The sequence below is a fragment of the Phacochoerus africanus genome, chromosome 4 (assembly GCF_016906955.1).
Source record: "Phacochoerus africanus isolate WHEZ1 chromosome 4, ROS_Pafr_v1, whole genome shotgun sequence".
NCBI lineage: Eukaryota > Metazoa > Chordata > Mammalia > Artiodactyla > Suidae > Phacochoerus > Phacochoerus africanus.
Genome location: NC_062547.1, coordinates 27,791,574 through 27,812,913, shown reverse-complemented (window position 1 = coordinate 27,812,913; position 21,340 = coordinate 27,791,574). Strand labels below are relative to the sequence as shown.

Genomic DNA, 21,340 nt, shown 5'->3' with positions numbered 1-21,340 from the left:
CGACCATCACCACCGTCATCCTGGGAAGCTCAGTAGGAATGTGGGAACTCAGGCCTCACCTCAGATCTGGGGAATCAGAATCTGCATTTGAACAACATTCCCTGGTGATTCATAATCACGTTATAGAGTTTGAGAAGCACTGATCTAGCATGACCTTGAAGAAAAAATTAGGGACCATTCTCTTGCGCTACATTGTCTGCTATTGGTCCGTCCTTGAGCTTGTGGGATCTGTGTGTCATGCTCAATTGGGTTTCCCCTCCTTCGGCTTGGTGGGTTGTAATAGGGTTTTCCCTTTGTCTTTGCCCCTCACTTTTCCCACAAGAGAACTTCTCCCCTTGGCCTCTGCTTTCAAGGGGATTCTGAGATCTCTCAGCCCAATTACACGCCCCTAGAGGCTGACTCTCTCTTCTCCATCCCTCCCAGGACTTTGAACTGATTTAGTGATGTCCTCGTAAGTGAGCCTGAGCATCGCATACATATACAGGTGTCAGTCCACAGTAGGCTCAGCAGTATTTCCTGGCTTGAATGCACTCCACTTCCTCACTGGTACTTGAATTAACCATCCTGCCAGTGCACCTCACAACTCTTCCAGGTCCCTGCATTATTTCTTCTTCAGCAACGAATTCCACTAAAGAAGTCGGGGGTTACCTATAATGGCAAAATCTCTGGGGTAGTTTTCATGGGAGATACAAGGATGGGTAAGACAGAGTCCATGACCTTGAACATACAGTTTACAAAGGAGAACAGGAATGTTCTTAGAGACCCATCAAGAAAGGCAGAACATGGCAAAAGAAATTATGAGAAATATAAAGTGCATCTTGGGGAGATTCAGAGGACAGCAGCCCTTGCAGTAAGTCAGGGGGTCTGTGCTGGCTTTATGCAGTGATCAGAGTCTGCAGGCTGGGAGGGAATTCATCCGGGAGTGATACGCAGAATACAAACCAGGCTGAAAGAACACTGTAGAAAAAAGGGGTTACTTGAAGAATAATTAGCAAAGAGCCTCAATGTCTGGCTTGGCAGTTTGGGACCTAATTTCAGTGGCTAATAGGAAGTGGCTGATGGTAACCGAGTAGGGAAGTGACATCACAGTGGCTACAATAACCCAGGGGTGGGGGGACATTAGCACAGTGAGCAGATGAATAATCTGGACTACTTTGAGAGAAGCAAAGTCATCATAGTGAAAAGAACCAGATTATCCGGCTTCATTTTTGGTGCAAAAGGGTCTGAGTTTGGGCTATGCATGTGTATACATCTGTGTGTAAGGGAAAGAAATGAGTTCCCACGCTGGCATGGTGGGTTAAGGATCCAGTGTTGTCTCTGCAGTGGCTCTGGTCACTGCTGGGGCATGAGTTCCATCCCTGGCCCAGCCCAATGGGTTAAGGATCCCATATTGCCATAAATGTGGTGTAGGTCAAAGCTGAGGAAACTTCCATATGCCATAGGTGTGGCCAAAAAAAAAAGGGAAAGAGGGAGAGAGGGGGGGAAGAAAAGCCAACTATGCATGTGGACAGGAAGCTAATAAGTTGCTGAAACTGTAGCAATGCCTTTGCTTTCGTGGTAATTTGTGGGACGTGGGGAAGGAGCTCATGATCTCAGAGCATTTCAGGGCTCGGGTCCTCAGCCAGCACCCAGGGGTAAGTTTACGAGGAGGGACATGAAGTTGCACAGAGGCCGAATGACCGGCTTCCACCAAAACAGGGAAAAGAATTACATTTCCAAAAGCCTCCTCTGCAAAGCCCATCTCGAGCTCCGATCCCCGCTGACGCACGCAGACTGTGGTTGTGAGCCCCGTGACAACCGGCAGCCATCAGGGCCTCCCTGCATCTAGGATCATGCCCAGGAATAAACAGGGGTCACTCACAGGGCCGCCTCCTGTTTTGCAGTTTCCAGCGGGTTTTTTGGAGGCCAGTGGCATGAAATCCATCCTCAGTACTGGACCAAGTACCAGGTGTGGGAGTGGCTCCAGCACCTCCTGGACACCAACCAGCTGGATGCCAGCTGCATCCCTTTCCAGGAGTTTGACATCAATGGCGAACACCTCTGCAGCATGAGTCTGCAGGAGTTCACCCGGGCGGCGGGGACGGCGGGGCAGCTCCTCTACAGCAACTTGCAGCATCTCAAGTGGAACGGTAATCACCTCTCTCTCTCTGTCTCTCTCTCTCTTTCTTTCTTTCTCTCCACCCCGCTAGGAGCCAGCTGGGAAGAACAGAGACTCTGCAGCCTGCCGGGTTCCTGTTTAGGGACATCCTAGGATGTTCTCACCTCCAGTTTAGACTGTTTCCTGAAACAGGGAAGTAGACGAGAGGAGAGAGGACAGGCTTGAAGCCTAGCGTATGAATTCCATACAGACTCAGCATCGTGTAACTCTCTCCCTGAGGTTAATTTCCAAAGAGACAAGGGCCAGCTGAGTGTTCACAGAATACTTGCTACTTTCAGAAAATCTTTTCTTCTTTCCCTTGAAAACAGAGCTTGATCATTTAATTCCCAATCATTTACTTGTCAAGATCATCATGGCTAGGAGTTCCCAATGTGGCTCAGCCGGTTAAGAACCAAACATAGTGACCATGAGGATGTGGGTTCCATCCCTGGCCTCCCTCAGTGGGCTAAAGATCCAGTGTTTCCACAAGCTGTGATGTAGGTCGAAGATGCTGCTTGGATCTGGATTTGAGTGGCTGTGGCATAGGCTGGAGCTCCAATTTGTATCCTAGCCTGGGAACTTCCACATGCTACAGGTACAGCTGTAAAAAGAAGAAAAAAAAATCATCATAGCTATTTATTTTTTTAACTTCTAGACCTAAGGTCTTAAGATGGGAGCCAAGTGTGATAAGAAAATGGGCAAAATTAAGCCTCATTTATTTTTTGAGAAGGGCAAAACTTACAATATTTCAACGGATTCTTAAAAGGTCCTGAGTTGAGAAGAGGGTGTTTCTGCAGTGATTTCTGGAATTAGTGCTGTCCCAGAGCACCAGAGGTCTCTCTGAGGCCTCACTTGCACAGAGACAGGCACCATTCAAAGGCTGTCCATCGGTGATAGTTTATTCACACGTGCATACATCCTACACTGGCTGGTAAGACCTGGTGGGGTAGGCAGCTCACCTTGCAGAATGTCCCTGACACTGGCCTCAGTTTCCTCTGATAAGGGTGCTTAAAAAACTAGCTCCTCTGAGAACCGTGGGTATTTTGGAAAGCAGTGCCACGTAATATTGAGCTGGCCTGTCCACCTCAGAATGGGCACGTCTGTCTAAGTAGAACCTGTGTTTGGGCATGGAGCCGAGGCTTTGGGAAGCATGAGCTCCAGGGCTCTGAACCAGACTCAGATCCTGACAGCTGCCATCAACACTGAGGAGGACTCAACGTTTGGCCGCCAAGCTGGCAGCAGTGGTGGCCATTTGGGATGACCTCATTCAGCTCCCAGGCACTCCCTACTTCCCACCCACCTCACAGAGGTGGCTGCTCATTCTTCTTTTACTAGAACCAAACCAAACAAGGCTCTATAAATAACTCCCAGGAATCTTCAGAAAGAGAAGACTTACACTTGAAGAATTGAAAATATTTACCTCTCCACCTCCAATTAAACCCACTCCTTAAAGCTTTGCCCTGCCTGAAGCTTAAGGCAGAGCGGCCCAGGAGGTGACGTGACCGCCTTTGATCTCCCACCTTGGCCCTTCCATCCTTTACCTTCCATGACTTGTCTGGCCCCACTGCATCCTGCTGGTGCCTCTGAATGCCTAATGAGCAGATTTATCACCTTTGTTTCATTGTTTGTCCTTTTGTAGACACTCTATTAACTGCTATTTATTGAGTGTTTACTTATACAAGGACTCCAAGTGAATCAGTTCACCTGGTGACCTTATGAGAAAACAAATATTGCACTCACTTGACAGGTGCAGTCTTCATCTGGGAAAACTGAAGGTCAGAGAGGTTAAAGCATGACCTCTGTTTCTGAGATATTTGCAATGTTGCTGGGGAAGAAAAACATAGTAAACTAATATATATATATATACACACACACATATATATACATACACACACACATATACACACACACACACACATATGGTTTTATATGTGTTTCATCTGGAGAGAAGTTGCAAGGCATAAATCAGGGAAGAATCACTGCACTTATCCAGACATAGCTTGGAAAATGGATCTAATCAAAAGAGGTTTGATTGAATTTAAGATCAACGAAGAATCAAGATGGCTTTCCTTCTATTTTCCTTGTCCTTTTTTATCAGATCTTAGTATAGGAAAGCACCTTAGAGGCTATCTCATGACTTTATCTAGTTTAATCTCCTAAATTTACAGATGGGGAAACTAAGACCCAGAAAGGTGACGTGTATTAGTGGAAAAACTGGTCTTCCAACTTCTAAAGATCTATTTTCACCATACTGGATGCCCTCTCCATGCAAAGCCAAATCATTCCATCTGATGTGGGTCCCCCGCTACTGATTTTCCAGGCCAGGGACCCCAGACTTGAGGTTGTAGATGCAGAGAAGGAAGCCCCTTTCTAGAAGCTAAGAGAGGTAACCAGGCTGTGGGACTGGCAGAAGCTCTTCCAAGAAGCCAGCTTGGTCCTTGGTTAAGCATCACGTTTTGGCTCCTTGTGGGCCCACCCTGACGTTCCCAATCTGTCCTTCACAGGCCAGTGCAGCAGTGACCTGTTCCAGTCTACACACAACGTCATTGTCAAGACCGAACAAACCGGTAAGTAGTGGCAGATGAAGGGAGCCAATGTGATGGGCAAAGGCCTGGGGGACAGTTGGGAGGGAGTGTGAGGAAGAGCATGGGAGCAGGACAGAGCCAGTTTTTGACAGGAGACCCAGGGATCCCTCTTCCCTGGCTGTCACCAATGGGCCACCCTGCTCTGAGATTCGCCCCTGGTCCTTGGGACCAGTGACTGCCACCTATTTCTGATTTCCGGACTGATGGTGCGCCTCCTTTTGCCCACACCTCTCAGCTGCCCATCATTGGTCAGAGGGACATCCAGCCTCTGATCCAGGGGCCAGGGAAAATGCAGAGTCTGAGTGAACCTCCTTCTCACCACAGAGTCAGGGGGTTGAACCTGGCCACGTCGGGAGAAGAAGGGGAAAGAAGAGGAAGGGTCTCCTCCCTTGGCAGGAGTGTCTCACAAGGAGTGGGAAGATACAGTGTTGTAGCTGCCATCGTTCCCGGGGACCTTGGAGTTTCTGTCGGGATATCTAAGGGCAGCTGTGGAACCAACTCCAGCCTTAGATAACTCATTTAGACAAAAGCCATGATTCTGAGCTCCCGGGGGTGGTATGTGCTGCAGGCCAGAGGAACGACATTCATTTTTGTTCTTCTTCATCTGCCTGATCATCCCTCTTTCCTCGGTCTGTCTTCCCTCTTTCTGTCTCCCCTGGAAACTTGCAGGAGGCAGTACCTGCTTCGAGGAGCTGTGCCCAAGCTTTGTACCAATCAGAGCTCCTTGTGTAGTGACTTTTGGCCTGTGACCTCCTAGTCTAGGGAGAGCTCTGCAAGTCCCCCTGCCGCCAAGCCCATTGGAGCTGCCACGGCTCCAGGGTCGCTCCCCATGTCCCCATCAGTGCGAACATGGGCCAGATAGGCAAACCACAAAGTTTGCCACCAGCCTCCCTGAAGATTGCGTGCCAGTCACCAGGGACAGAATTTGACCTGGGGTGATGTGTGAGTCACTCTGGGCAGAAATTGGCCCCATGCAGTTATTTACTCCTTTATAAAGGAGCTGGTCTACCATTATTAAAGAAAAAACAATAGCTGCTAAGCATGTTAATTATAATGAGGTTGTCCTAGCCCTGCCCTCCCTCTCACTAACTTCCCCCACCACCTGCCGCCAGACCAGGGGCTGAGTTACCCAGATGGTCCATGATTTATAGGCCTGACTGCTCTAGAGGCAGACTTGAGGCTTGGCTAGAGGGCAGTGCCCCCTGACCCTTCATCCCCACCATTGACCGGACAGATATACCCACCAGGGGACCCAGGGCATTAGTGGAGAAGTCCCCAGTACTTGACAATTCCTCTTTGACCATCCAGACATTCTCGTGTTGCCAGTTCAGAAAAGCTGAGCCAAAGGGTGGGGAAGAAGGTCCACCCTGGGTGGAGGGGACAGGAGGCTCATACAGGGGCCAACACCCCCAAACCTTTTTGGTTCAGTTTGTTTTCAGAGACAACAACAGGTGTACGAGGTGACCCAACAAGGAGAGAGAGGGTGTAACCCCAAGAGATTGGGCTTGGGGTGCCCAAACACGTAGCTATTAGTTCAAATACCAGCTAAATCCCTATGTCGTAAACAGGAGCACTGAGCCAGTGACTCAGGTTTTCGACCGTTTATGCTATAAAAACAAAATGACACTCGGCCAGTGGCTTACCCGCCTGGCCCTGAAAGGCAGATGCTGGGCAGGTGGGAGCTGAGGGCAGCCTCCATCTAGGAAGAGGGAAAAGCAGGAAGCTCCTGGTGGGGATGAGTGACAGCTCCTGCCTGATCTTACGGCTCTTGGCCAGCAGGGAAAGAAAAGGCTTCTGTGGGAGACCGGCCCAGAGGTGGGGGGTGTGTAGGAGTTGGGCTTCATTTGGGGTAGGTGGAGGGGAGTTTCCTTTGAATCAGAAATCCCAAGAGTCAGAGTGGGACGTGCTTAGCCAGCACACTGGAGAGAGAGGGATGTAGAGGGAGAGAGAAAGAGAGAGAGAAACTTCTTTTCCAAGATGAGGCAATGAGGCCCCAGTCTTAAAAGTTATTTATTTGACTGGATAACACCCTCCTCTGTGTCTCCGTAGTGTTGTACTGAAAAGTTTAAGTCACCCCCTAAGCATATTGGAGAAATCCCATAGCCTTGGGGGGCTGACACGCAACGTGAGGCTAGTCTTTGGATTTCAGCAAGGAAGCCTCTGTGATAAGACTGAGCAGACTTTCCTCTAAAAGAAACATCACTGATTCTCCCAGGAAGATATTACTAGGAAAAGATGCTCATTAATTGTGAATGTATTTGTCCCTCCCAATTTTTTACACTAGTATAAAAACATTCTGGTGCTAACAGAGTAGAATGCAAGACAAGGCCAGGCTCCTGAACCCATTCCCCCCTCACCTCCCCCACCAAGGGCAGACTGGGAAAATCCCCAGGAAACCACTGGTATAGGACAGGGTCCCACTGTTTCACCTTCTTTCACTTCCTTAAAAATGAAAGCTATAGAACACCTGGGTGGGGCTGTAACAAAGTCCCTCTCCCCCAGGGCACTGGAGGAAATGTGGAGGGACGTTGTTCTTATAAAGTAACATGGAGCTGGAATTCCCGTCGTGGTGCAGTGGTTAAAGAATCTGACTAGGAACCATGAGATTGTGGGTTCAATCCCTGGCCTTGCTCAGTGGATTAAGGATCTGGCGTTGCCATGAGCTGTGGTATAGGTCACAGATGCGGCTTGGATCCTGCGTTGCTGTGGCTGTGGTGTAGGCTGGCAGCAACAGCTCCGATTCGACCCCTAGCCTGGGAACCTCCATATGCTGCAGGTTCGGCCCTAAAAAGACAAAAAAAAAGTAGCATGGAGCTGAAGCAGAATCTTTTCTTTCTGAGAACTTGCTACACCTCTTTGATGAGCAGTGGGTTAGAAAAGACAAACTCTAAGGAATACGCCTGCTGACGTTTCCCATTTTCTATCTTTTGTAGACCCTACCATCATGAACTCCTGGAAAGAAGAAAACTATTTATTCGACCCCAACTATGGTAGCACAGTAGGTAACTAACTCCCCAACACTAAAGACCCTTTTACTTTCTTATTCATTTTTTTTTTTAAACAGCCAACAAGTTATGTTGGAAGGAGGGGGTTCTTAATGTCCTTTATCTTTTCATGGCCACAGATTTGTTGGACAGCAAAACTTTCTGCCGGGCCCAGATCTCCATGACAACTACTGGTCACCTTCCCGTTGGTAAGTTGTCCCCACGTCAGAGGCTGACTGTGCCTCAAGGCAAGTGCTTACTGAGAAGTAGTGAGAATGACTCATGCCCTATGTTTCCACTTGGCAGGTGTGTTTCCCATTAAAAGGTAAAAAGGCAAAAAAAGGCTAGGAAAGCCTCATAAAATCTGCTTTTGAGCCCATAATTGTATACTGAAAATGACCAGCAAGGACACCTCTAGGAAAAGTGTTTGCCTCTTGTGAAACCAAGTCACTCTTTTTTTTTCCCCCATTTTTTTAAAGTTTTATGCACATATAGCTGATGTGCAAAGTTGTGAGAGTTCCTGCTGTACGACAGAGTGATTCAGTTACACACATGCACACATCCACGCTCCTGCAGATTCCTTTCCCACACAGGTTATCACAGGATATCGGGTAGCGTTCTCTGGGCTATACCTCAGGTCCCCACTGGCCAATCATCCCATATTCCTCAGTGTTCATATGTCAGTCCCAACCATGTCCCTCTTTTATGACAACAGGAACTCTTTTCAATGAAAACCTGCTTTGGGGAGATACAATTATTCATATATGGGTATACTTATGGGGGAGAAGGCTCTATTTAATTGTCAACAAGCTGTTTTTGGCTTTAGAGAAAGAATATCTGACAGTGGAATTCAGAGGTCCGTGCAATGGTGGCGATGGTTTCGGGTAGAGGGGTAGCAACTGGAAATATCTAGAACCCTGGCAATCACAGGTTGGTTTTTAAGTCTGGCCCTGACGGTTCATCATGTCTAATTCATCGGACCACCTGCACGTTATGAATTATGTTCATGTTAGTTGTATTTGGTCATGAATGGATATATCTGGGGGCTGTCCATGACTGTCGTTCAAGGTTATGGTGAGAGGGCTGGTCTGTTGGGGCTTTGTGTTTCAGATCATGTTTCCCCTGGTCCACTGATAAACAGGTACATTACTAGGAGTGAGTGCAGCAGGGAGGTGAAGAGAGAGTTTCCTGTTGTCCCTTGATCTGGGTGCCAATTTGTGGATCTATGTGGCTCTGTGAAATGCAGCTTAGACTTGTCACAAGGGGATCTGTCTTTTCCTGGAACTGAATTTGGAGCAACCTCAGAACCTAAAGTTTGATCTACTTCCTAATTTCAACAAGTGTCATGTGATGCTATGGACGAGGGTGGGGGAGTTGAGAAATGAACTGGCCTCCATTCTTAGCCTCAATTTAAATTGGAACGGAATTTAAAAGAGTGTTGGTGGAAGAAAGCACAGAATCAAACAACCATTCCGACACCCCTCCCCTTTTTTTGCATTTTTGTTTTTGCTTTTGTTGAGTGTGTTTTTGAGAACTGAAATAATGATGGCTTTTGGTTTGAGGTTCTTTGGGTCAAGCCCCTTTGAATGTGACAGAGCTGGGAGCCAGGGTAAATGCTTCTGGAATTGAGGTTAAGAATGGAGGCCAGTTCATTTCTTGACTCCCCCACCCTCATCCACAGCATTCACATGGCACTTGTTGAAATTAGGAAATAGATCAAACACTGGAAAGGTTCTGCCGTGGACTTGCCATTCTGGGGGAAATGAGCCAAGTGGGCTAAAAGGTCTGTGGCAATCACTGCCACTCTGTCAAGACCAAGGTTTTCAGGACTGAGGAAACCACCCTGGTCACCCTCTAACTTCCTCTCACGCTTCCTAAGGCGTCGCCTTGACCTGGGTCTTTGGCTTTGGGGCAGAAGATTCCAACGGAGAGTAAAGTCAAACCATCCACTTCCTGAGCCTCGGGGTGGTTAGGTCTTGAGGCACCTGGGAGACAAAAAAACCATAATCATAGCTCTGCTGCCCTCACAGCCAGGCCACCCTGCTCTCCTCTGTGTCCCGATTTTCTTTCTAGAATCTCAGAAGCAATAGGGGCCAATGTCTGCTTTCATATTTGCAATAACAGGGAACTCACCGCCTCTGGACTCAGCCTATTGGACTCCTGAAGGGTCTTTCCTAACAGGGTTTTCCTAGTCCGCTCTCCTTCACCTCTCTCGATTCTTCATCCCCCTGCTCTAGATTCCTATCCCCCGATTTTAACACAGGCTGGAAAACAAAATAAGCCATCCAGGACTCCTATTAGGATTATCACTTAAAAAAATCATTTCAGCGCCTAGGTTGGTAAATTCTTTGCAGTAACAGCCCTCCAGATGGGATAGGTAATTACAGCCTGGCAAGGATCAATTCCTTTCAGAATAGCTTAGTCTGTACTGGCTGGGACCAGAACCCCCTCCCCCGCCCCCCCAAAAGACCTTCATCATCATTGGTCTGAGCCTTTAGATTTCCAGCTCCCATGGCACAGAGTGCAGTTCAATATCTTGATATGTTTTAATGCAACTTACAAGCCGCACTGAGGTGAGGCCACATGTAAACTGATGCCCTGGCTGATAAACACAGGTGGAGAAGCGGGCTGTGTTTTGCTTTCTGTCATCTGCTCATTTCATAAAACGTCCACCACCAGTGTTCCCGACCCGCCCGATAGTCCTCGAGCCCATCATGCCAACTCAGGCTTGATGTGTTTATTCATCAGCTTGCCGAGCCTAGAGCGAGGGTGGCCTGGTCCATTATAACACTGAAATTTGTATATCCCGTAAAGAAATGGCTCACAGCTGAATCATATGCAAATGTTTCTAATCTTTGTTTCTGGCGAAGCAGCTTAGCTGAAGTCATGCTCTGGAACTCATCATAAAAGTGTGCCTTGGTGCTGCCCCTGCCTGGGCTGGACCTTGGCCTGAGGTGCCTGGGAGCAGAGCAAGAGAAAGCCAAGCTGGACAGCTTCCCCAGAGCAAGCCATTATTTTATAAGAATGACTCACTTAATCACATGGCTAACTTCAAAGGTTTTGACTTTTATTGGGGGTGAGGGGAAGACCCAGGGGGAGAGGCCATCGTAGGAAGGGGAAGTTTCAGATCAAAGCATTTGAGTGCCGAGGCAGGTCAGCCATTCCACAGCTTGCTCCCCACGCACTAGGGACTGGCAGAAGAGGCTGAAAAAAAAAAAAATCGAGTTTTCTTTTGCCTTTGGCTGCATATTCTTCCATATTTTTATTGGGGGAAATTTTTTTAGTGGGGGAGTTTCCTAAGTTGGTTGGAAGTCTAGCTGGGGTAAATGGCTGACATCTCAAAGGGAACATAGCCTCGTGGCATAGCTGGTCTGGGGTTCTTAATCTGGAGTTCATGAGCACTTAAGTGAGCCCAAAGCTCCTGAAACTGCTTACAGAACTTCACGAGGGCACACCTGTGTGCCTTTTTCTGAGGAGAGGGTCCGAGGTTTCCATTTTGTTCATAAAGATACCTTACCCCCCAAATAACTGACTCTACAGGAGCTCGCCCTTCCTAAACAATGACGGAGGCCAAGAAGCTGAGAGACAGTTGGGTTTTTCTGAATTCAACCCTGGCTCTGCAAGAAAGGGCCCTGCATCCCTCCTGGATGCCATTTGGAAATGAGCTTTGCTTGTGGCCTGCTGGGTAAATGCCACTCTTTGTCTGCAGAACAACGTGGCCCTGTCAGGGTGATGTATCACTTGGAAACCGGGGTGAATGCCAACCTGTCGCAATATTGTCACATCCTGATGGGATGTCGCAACCTCACCCTGAAACCTCCAGGGAGGGAGAGCGCCGTCTCCTCGCATTTCCTGTGAACGTCTTCTTCCAGGTTTCGGAGAAATCCGAGTCAGGTGCAGGCTCTCCTGCTGACAATGTCAGGGTGGGGGGCTGGGGGTGAAGGTGGTGCACTGAACCAGAAGAAGGAGGTTTCCTAACCAGATCTCATTACATGTCTCTCCTCCACCCCATCATGGCTTTCCAATTGCTGGCCGCTCTGAGTTGTGACAGGCTGGGTGATCAACTGGGTGAATGTGTCCCTGCACGTTGAGAAACACACAATCATCACATTGGAATGACTTTCCCCCACTAACTAGAGCATTGCAGAACTGAACCTGATTCTTGGTGGGGAAGATGACTATGAAATCTGCTCTGTGGCCCCTTTTTTGGAAATGGCACAGAATGGTGGTTATGAGTAAAACCTCTGGGTTCAACTTGTTCCTGTTTGTATCCTGGCTCCACTTTCAGGCTGTGCGGCTTTAGACAAGTCCTTTGGTCTCTCTGTGTCTCGGCTCCCGCACAGCTGTAAACTCTGGTTCCTGCTGGTACCTATACCTATCGTATCACAGGGGTGTTGTGTGAATCAAATAAGGTGATTCGTGTAAAGTGCTGATCCCCGTGCCTGGTACGTAGTAAGTGCTCAAGAAACACAAGCTAGTCTTCTTAGCCATTTTCACTAGGGGCTAATGGTTTTCAAACTTTACTGAATCATGAACCACTTTTAACAGTCTTGAAAGCTGCAGACCTTCTTCCTTGCCTGCAGTTTCAGTGTCTGAAGTGCCGCTGAAGCCCACACCTCAGCCAGTAAACCCTAGGTTAGGGAGCCCTGATGTAATGCACACACAAGACGTGAGTTTTACTAGCTCCACATCACATAATGATTGGCTAGCATTTAGGGGCAGTTCTGTATTAAAGCTGGCAGAGGGCCTTCCCACCGTGGCTCAATGGTTACGAACCTGACTAGTATCCATGGGGATGGGGGTTCAATCCCTGGCCTGGATCAGTGGGTTAAGGACCCAGCGTTGCCATGAGCTGCAGTGTAGGCCATAGACATGGCTCAGATCTGGCGTTGCTGTGGCTGTGGGGTGTGCCGGCAGCTGCAGCTCCGATTCGATCCCTAGTCTGGGAACTCCCATATGCAATGGGTGCAGCCCAAAAGAGAGAGAAGGAAAAAAAAAAGCTGGCAGAGTGTTGATCCTGGGACTTTTAGATTAAGATCTGCTTTGGTCCTCCTGACCCTCAGAGTGCCCCCACCCCCACAGAACTAGATCACCTCGTTTTCTATTGTCACAGATTTGCCTCTGCCATCTCCTTGTTGGTGATATTCACAAGGGTGACCATAATAAGTCATTTGTTAAACTAATCTGTGTTTCCGTAGTCCACTGTGGCCTCTGTACTGAGTTCAGGCCAGTCAATGGCCCCTTTGTCAGGCTGATTAAAATGTAACTTTGCATGCCAAAAAGGCACTCCTCTAAGCTTAAAAGTCAGCTTTCTTTGTTATACATGTTTACATTTTTGTATTATGTACAGTCAAATTTAAAAAACCTAAAACTTTTCAATGACCTCAACCCTTCAACAGCCTCCCATCTCTCTCAGAAGAAAAGCTAAAATCCTCAAAAAGACCTCCAGGGCCTTCGGGATCTGACCTCAGCTGCTCCTCTCTGCCCCTTGCTCACAGCCACGCTGGATTCCTTCTGCTCTGTGTGCGCCGACCTCAGGGCCTTGGCACTTACTATTCTCAGGCATGGAAGTCTCTTCCGCCACTCTCTGTGTCACTGTCTCTCTCACACCCTTCCGGTCCCCTTATCAGAGAGGTCTTCCGGGACCACCTCATACTTAATTGCAAATTATTCCCATCGCTACACTTCTACCCCTACTTCTTAACCTGAAATTTTTTTTTTCTCCAGAGCACATATCATTTCAATTCTGTTTTGGGCACAGACCACATACCTGAAGAGTGCCAGACATGTAGTAGGTGCTTAATAAATCCTGGTTAAATGAGTGGATGGATGAATGAAAATGATAATCGTAGGAAATAGGTAAATGAAGCAGTTCTCATTTTTTCTCTTTAGCAGAGTCACCTGATATGAAAAAGGAGCAAGACCACCCTACAAAGTCCCACACCAAAAAGCACAGTAAGTTGGCTGGCTTTCAGACGCCTCCTGGCCTTTCCCTTCGAGTGGAGAGTAATTGGAGGCGACCAGTTTTTAGACAAATATTGCCTCTGCATGTTGCCTGCATTTCTTCACCTTGACTGAGTGAAAAGACAGGAGTTCCCATCGTGGCTCAGTGGTTAACGAACCTGACTAGTATCCATGAGGATGAGGGTTCGATCCCTGGCCTTGCTCAGTGGGTTAAGGATCCAGTGTTGCCATGAGCTGTGGTGTAGGTCACAGATGCGGCTCAGATCCCACATTGCTGTGGCTCTGGCGTAGACCGGCAGCTACAGCTCTAATTGGACCCCTAGCCTGGGAACCCTCCATACGCTAAGGGTATGGCCCTAAAAAGACAAAAAAAAAAAAACCCCCAAAAACGAGAGGCATTGCTTGCCAGCAAAGTAACCTCCTCTGCGGCTGTTTCTCAAAGTGGAAGCCCCATGGCTATTTCCTCCTCATTCTGTTGTACTTGTTCTAAAACTCAGACATCAGTGGATGAGGACAGCTTGCAGGCACGGGGGAGGGATTTCCCTTTTTCACACACAAAAAAGGGGGGTGGGGTGGGAAGAGGAGAAAGACGGGAAGAAACAGCGGAGGTGTGTTCTTTTTTTCTTTTTTTGAATGTTGGCTTCCTACTTTTGTGGAATTGTTGTTCCAAGAAATGACTGTGTATTCTGAAGCTTCAGCAGCACTTTTAGGGAGCTGCAGGTCCCCTGATAATAAAACCTTATGAAAAGGTATGAAATATTAGAGCCGTGGAGTTGGGGGAGTGTGGGCCATGGAAAAAAAGCAAGGTGAGATAATCTGGAAGTTGTACTCTTTGCTGCTCCAGGTCGTCTTACAGATGAATGGACACAGCCCCTCACCTGGGCTTCGGGGAGAGAACCGTGCAATCCCAAGTCCCACAGGGGTGGACTTGAACTTGTTCTTGCCAATCTTGGTTGCTGATTTCATCACAGTCACGGTTTCATTTTCAAATTGGCCCCCTCAACCTCCGCAAGACCCCTGCCCCCAAGGCGTTAAAATTCTAGAACGCTATCAAAGTGCGTTTGGCTCAAGCGCAGTTGCTGAGTGGCAGCCGTTTGATGGGTCGAGGTTCTATATAAAAGTGGTTAAGGGAGTTCCCACTGTGGCGAAGTGGGTTAACCACTTAGTTTGTCTCTGTGGTGTTGCCAGCCTGACACAGTGGGCTAGGGATCTAGCATTGTCACAGCAGTGGCCTAGGTTGAAGCTGCATCTTGGATTGGATCCCTGGCCCAGGAACTTCCATATGCCGTGGGTGTGGCCAAAAAAGGAAAAAAAAAAAAAAGGTGATAAAACGTTGTTCTCCTGGGAAGTAACAAGTTGAAGGGATTCCCCAGCAATTTGTCAGCCATATTTAGAATAAACCTTGTGTCCCGAGCCTAGGAGATCTACAACCTCGTCTTTCGTCTTGGCTTTGCCCAGGTTAGCTGTGTGACCTTGGTCAAATCTGTTAGATTCTCTATGCTTCAGCTTTCTGATTTGTAAAGTAAAGCACTGTGCTAGTTCATTCTTTTAAATACCCGGTATTTGAGGATTCTGTGGTGTGGTGTCACAAGCAGGTAGCAGGGAATTGAGTTACTCTTACTTAGTGGGAGATGTCTCAACTCTAGGCTTCTCCTGGGCCTTCTTTGCTGTGACTCAGGCCATGAATAAACGCCTTTTTCCACTGTCTCAGATCCTCGAGGGACTCACTTATGGGAATTCATTCGAGACATTCTCCTGAACCCAGACAAGAATCCGGGGTTAATCAAGTGGGAAGACCGGTCTGAGGGCATCTTCAGGTTCTTGAAATCAGAGGCCGTGGCACAGCTCTGGGGGAAAAAGAAAAACAACAGCAGCATGACCTACGAAAAACTCAGCCGAGCCATGAGGTGAGGAGTTTCAAGTCTCCAAACGTGGTAAGGCCTTGCAACCAGTTCTTTAGCCGGCAGTCTTTTTTTTCTGTCTTTTTAGGGCTGCACCTGCTGCATATGGAAGTTGCCAGGCGAGGGGTTGAACTATGAGCTACAGCTGCCAGCCTATGCCACAGTCACAGCAATGTGAGATCCAAGCTGCGTTGGCAACCTATACGACCGCTCGTAGCAACACCAGATCCTTAACCCACAGAGAGAGGGCAGGGTTTGAACCTGTGTCCTCATGGATGCTAGTCAGATTTGTTTCCACTGAGCCATGATGGGAACTCCTCACCGGCGGGTCTTAATCTGACCAGCCCCTTGATACGATGTCCTTTGTTACAGATATTACTACAAAAGAGAGATTCTGGAACGTGTGGATGGAAGAAGACTGGTATATAAATTTGGGAAGAATGCACGTGGATGGAGGGAAAATGAAAACTGAAGCTGGTAACACCTCGAACACAAACCCACCCCAAGTGACAACCAATCAAGAAGTCCTCAGACATAAATATTTCAAAGACTACTTTTCTCTGATATTTATGTACTTTGAGGGGAAAATGAAACCACATCTACTTCTAAAGGGAAGAAGGAACAGGACCGTTGATAAAATTATCTTGTTACTTTTGAAGTATGTCCTATATGGGGAACAAACGTACACAGTATTCTGTGACATATGATGCTCTATGTGGTTTGTGATTTGTCGTTGCCTGCATTGTGAAGTTCTTTTCCGCTGCAAGAAGAACCGAGTTTGTAGCCTTGTGCTTCTTGCTAAGAGAAAGGAAAAAAAAAAAAATCAGAGGGCATTAAATGTTTTTGTATGCAGAATGATTTAGGAAAAGGAGATGTGTCCCCCCCACAGAAGCATCCATCCACGTGGCCTTTTCAAGAGAGGTGAGCATGGTTGCCAGGATGAACATCGGGGTCTCAGCTTGATGAGCTGAACCAGGAGGATGCTGGGAAGTTTAACCTGACCTTCAGGAGCCTGTGAGTGGAGAAGAAGGACTTCCAAAACCCCGGGTGGACTATAATCACTGCATAATCCCATGGCTTTCATGTTTAAATCAGCGAGAAGAAAAATGGTGGAGGGGCTTTATACTCGTTCAGGAATGATTTACCTGGTGCTAAGGCTCTCTTCCCTCCTCCCCCTTGGAGGATGGGTGAAAAACATCAGTTGCCACCTCTGCTCACTGTTAGTAATTTAAGAGAAGGTCCAGCCTTGGTTATTTTTACCCCAGTTGCTTGCTTTGCTCTGGTACTCCCAAGGTCCATGGTTTCTCAATTGGCACAGCTGACACTTTGGCTGTCTTATTCTTTGCTGTATGTTATTTGGCTGCCCTGCGTGTTGTGGGATGTTCAACAGCATCCATGACCTCTATCTACGAGATGTCAATAGCACGCTGGTCCCCGAAATTGTGACAATAAAATTATCTCCAGACATTGCCAAGTGTTCCCTGAGGTGCAAAACTGCCCTTGATTGAGAACCACTGATTTAGCCAATCAAGAGGATGGTGGTGATCAATTCTCAGAACAGCAGAAAAATAAGACCTTTTAGTCTTGAGAAGGAAGCAAAAGCAAGACATTAAAGTCCACCTCGTTTTAAACATTTTAAAATTATAGTTGATTTACAATGTGCCAATTAAAGGCAACTTAGTTTTTCACTTTTAAAATGTTTTGGACAATGGGTTGAAATATCTAGAGGGATTTCTTTTCAGAACCTCAGGTGAGAGCTGAAGTCAGAAAAACTAAGCAAGAGCTAGCAATAGAACACATTTTCACAGAGTAACAATTATATTGCAAAAGGAAACCCTGAGAGAAGAATGTATATGTGAGAGAGAGAGGGAGGGAGGGAGAGGAGGAGAGAGCTAGTTATTAGTTCCTGGGAAAAATCTTTGCAGATGTTAATTCTTACAATTTTTCTTCTTTTGGATAATCTCTTTCCTGACTCATCTTAACTCATTCCAAAGCGAATGATGTCTTGCCTAGATTTGCATCCAGAGGAATATATATATATATATATATATATATATATATATTTTTTTTTTTTTTTAAGACAAAGAAAAGAAAGGAAGGATGGAAGAGAAAAAACCAGAAAACTCAGTTCAGGAGCTCTGGTCAGTAAGGAGCTGGAGACTTTGCAGTGAAGGCTTTGTTCTGGGTACTTGGAGACTTATCACCAGACCCTGAAATCTGGGAGGAACGTGAGCCTGGAGGCACTTCGAAAATGAGTTTGAACATCCAGATCCCTTTTGCAGCTTTGCTCTTTGGCTCCCCACGTCCTTGGCCTTGTCCTCCCTCCTGCCTCTCTATTTCGAGCAAGAATTCAGGGACAAAGACATGTACCAATAAGAAGGCGTGCTCTTCTCATGTACTGATGGGGTACTTACTCAGCTGAGATGAGCTCAAAGGCTGCAGAGTTTTGTAATAGATTCAGAAGGTTGTTAGTATGAAGAATTAAGAATTTTGTCCTAATTATAATGCGAGCCATTATGGCCGGTGGCCTTAGCACATAGCTTAGTGAAATCAATGCCCTTCTAAAGGTCCCACCAAGTTGTTTATCTTTCTGCCTGGCTTGGTCATCTCCATGAAGGTGTTACTCAGTGTTGTCCAGGAGCAGTCACTGAGGGAACTGAAATGACAGTGAGCAGCCCAGATCTGAGACCTTCCTGCCTAAAAGACACACCGTGCTTGCCAAGCAAGGCTAAGGAACCATGAGGCTTTCCAGCATCTGATTACACTTCACACAGAATGACTTAAACCTGCAGATATTTGAATTAGTGTAAGCGCACAAATGTTTGTGTGTCTGTGTCTGTGTCTGAATTGTGTGAACTTATTAGGGACGTCTTCTCACTTGCTCTCTACTCTTCCATCCCTGGCTTTGCCTATTCATCATCTAAGCTGCCTGGATCCTTCTCTGAGCCGGCCCTTCCCCAACCTGTAAGTTTCTCACATTCCTCCAGACTGGCCTTGGCTCCTCTGGCACCCTCCTCTCTCACTGAGGAGCAATCCTCGTTAGGTAGTGAGTGAGTCTGGGGCATACTGACTGGAACACTGCAGACAGTTAGCAGATTGTGTTATTTGTTGAAAGTGACAGTTTCTGGCAGCTGGTTCCTGCTTAAATAGGATGGCATATGAAATTCTCAGCATATCTATTGTCTTGGCTTGAGTTTGATGCATTTGTTACATGTTGCTCGTGACTTAGACAACTCAAGACAATTGAGCCATGCCAACTTGGGGTGTGGACAGAATCCTTCCCACCATGGTGTTGCAAAGGAGAGCAAGGTCCCAGAGACAAGCCAGTATCAGGTGAAACCCCCTTCTTCTGGGGACTCACGGTTTCTCACTTGAGAAGCTCATCTGAGCTGAATGCTCCTATGGTCACCACACATGGTCTCCTTAAACCCTCCTTAAGAAAAGGCTTTGGCTCTTATTTGTCCCCCCTGCCTATGGGAACCTGAGGGAGGAAATGCATGGCCAAGACTTTACCAGACTCAGATCATCTGAGGCTTCTAGATATTTGACTTAACAAAATTTGAGCAGTGTCCTGACTCCCGGGAACATACCTACAGCATCTTGAACTTGCTTTCTGAGCAGGGCAGACCCAGGTGATGAGTTTGTCTTTGAATATGTTTGTCCTTCTTCAAATCCTTACCTCGCTAGACTGTAAACCTTTTGAAGGCAGGGATGATATCTTAACAACATTGCTTTCCCAGTACCTGGCATGATGAGACAGGTCCTCACTAATTATATGTTAATGAATGAATGTCTCCTAGAAGACTCCTCAGCTTAGGAGGCCGTATCCACAATCGGGACATGAATTGTTTCTTCCCTGGATGAACTGGCCCAAACTTCAAGGACATGTTATCTATCAGATGAACATTTTACTGTGAGACTCTTTCCTTTGCCTTCCTCCCTGCGCTGAAGTGAAAGCAAGATAGGGTTTGGTTCTGCAAGTCAATATTCATTGTGAGAGTATTCTGTCACCTTACTAGGAACTGTGAGACTTTATCTGGTGTAAGAAGCCAGCAATGAATTTTAACCTGTTTTAACCAATGAAGAGTACGAACGTGTTTATATGATGTAAATTGCTATTTAAGTATAAAGCAGTTCTAAATTTTAGTATTTTTGGGTTGGTTTGTATTTTCTTTTTGAAAAATACTGAAGGGTCTTTTGATAAAGTTAGTCATGCTCGCTAGATTTTAGTTTTGCAAGTGTGTTGTTTTTCAAATGTAAAAAAAAAAAAAACAACCTAGGAGAAGTTAAAACAGTAAGAGGGAAAGGCAATTATGTTATTCTCCGATAGTTAAAAAAAAGTTTGTGGCGCGCCTACCATGTGAACACCCTGGAGCCGTATTTGTGAGGAGCTTATCAAAGAATGGGGTGTGATCGATACTCCACAGAAGCCCACTGGAGAGATCCTTCCTGTTTCCTGTGTCAGTGGGAAGAGCAATCACAAGATCAGAGCTCAGTTAGCCCCAGCACTGCTTCCCAGGACTCCACTTCTGGAATAAGAGATAGAAAGAACATTGTATAAATACTTGTTGAGAAGGTGGCTCAAGAACCGCTGAACTATAGGCACCTTCACCAGTTTAGCTGAACTGGGGGATGGAGCTTTCTGTAACTATCTGCATAATTCCTGCTTCTCTTCCCATCGGCTTCTGGGTTGACAATTTGTGGAAAACAACCCTACTGCCACTATTTTTTTTTTTTAAGTCAGAAATCTTGCCCTGCAAACTATGTTAAATTCAAACTGAGTAGTTCTGTTTTATGAAAGAATTATATTTTTCAAAATATGGGGTTTTTTTGTTTGTTTAATGGGTCCCAGAAAACACTAATAAAAACTACAGAGACTAGCCTATAATTGTGTGTTTCATGCTGCCACAAGCCATCCAAAACCAAGCTTAGAGGAAATACACTTAGTCCACAGCAACACAGCACATGCACTTCCTGTTTATACTTATTTCCTCAACAGGCACTTATTGAGCATCTTCTGCCATGTGCCAGGCACTATGCTAGGCACGGAGTTATGGCAGAGAATGAAAGAGACCAAAAACTCTGCTCTCCTGAAGTTTATGTCTTGTTGGGTGGAAACAGACAAGAAACAAAATACTAACAAACCTAGAAATCAAATGTAGCCTATCAGATTATGCAGTCAAGAAATGTTGAGCAAGGAAGAAGAGTCGAGTGTGCTGGAGTAGGTAGGGGTGATTGTGAGTTTAGGCAGGGTTACAAAGGATGTAAGGAAAGAAGCTGTGCAGATAACTGGGGAACCAGCATGTGCAAAGTTCCTGAGCTTCCTGACACATGTTCCTGACAAATCCAGGGAACAGCAGGGAAGTCTGGTTTCCGAGGCTCATCGGATCTTATTTCACTGTTGGTTAGTTTTGTTCACTGCCCATTCCACCCTTACCCCAACCTCATAGGTCAGATTCTAGAGCAAAAGAGAATCAGACTCCACAATAGTGGGACTCAGCAATAGTAGGAAATAATATGAGAGTCTCTGGGTCCCACAGAATGTGGAGGCCATGGTGAAGCCTCCAGTTTTTCTTCTGAGTGAGATGGAGAGTCACAGAGAAGTGACGTGCTCCAACTTCTGGTGTCAAAGTGCCCCGCTGGGCTGAGAACGAATTCCCGGGCAGCACTCAATGCTGAGTGTACACTCTTAGTGAAGAATGAACAAAGAGAGGCCCCAGAGATCACTTTCCCATCCAGGTTTCTAATGCAGCACATCAAAATATTTCA

The 21,340-nt window shown here is 46.7% G+C and overlaps 1 protein-coding gene across 4 annotated transcripts in view; it reads left to right on the top strand.

Moving 5' to 3' along the window:
- The window catches only part of EHF (ETS homologous factor), a 41,748-nt gene extending 24,707 nt beyond the window's left edge, over positions 1–17,041 (top strand). For all 4 annotated transcript variants that reach the window (XM_047776014.1, XM_047776013.1, XM_047776016.1 and 1 more), the window contains 7 exons: positions 1,884–2,129; positions 4,642–4,704; positions 7,656–7,724; positions 7,847–7,915; positions 13,599–13,661; positions 15,382–15,577; positions 15,944–17,041. In XM_047776014.1, the coding sequence (XP_047631970.1) occupies positions 1,884–2,129; positions 4,642–4,704; positions 7,656–7,724; positions 7,847–7,915; positions 13,599–13,661; positions 15,382–15,577; positions 15,944–16,043 (806 nt within the window). In that variant the 3' untranslated portion in view covers positions 16,044–17,041. The remainder of the gene's footprint in view (positions 1–1,883; positions 2,130–4,641; positions 4,705–7,655; positions 7,725–7,846; positions 7,916–13,598; positions 13,662–15,381; positions 15,578–15,943) is intronic.
- Positions 17,042–21,340: the final 4,299 nt, after the last annotated feature.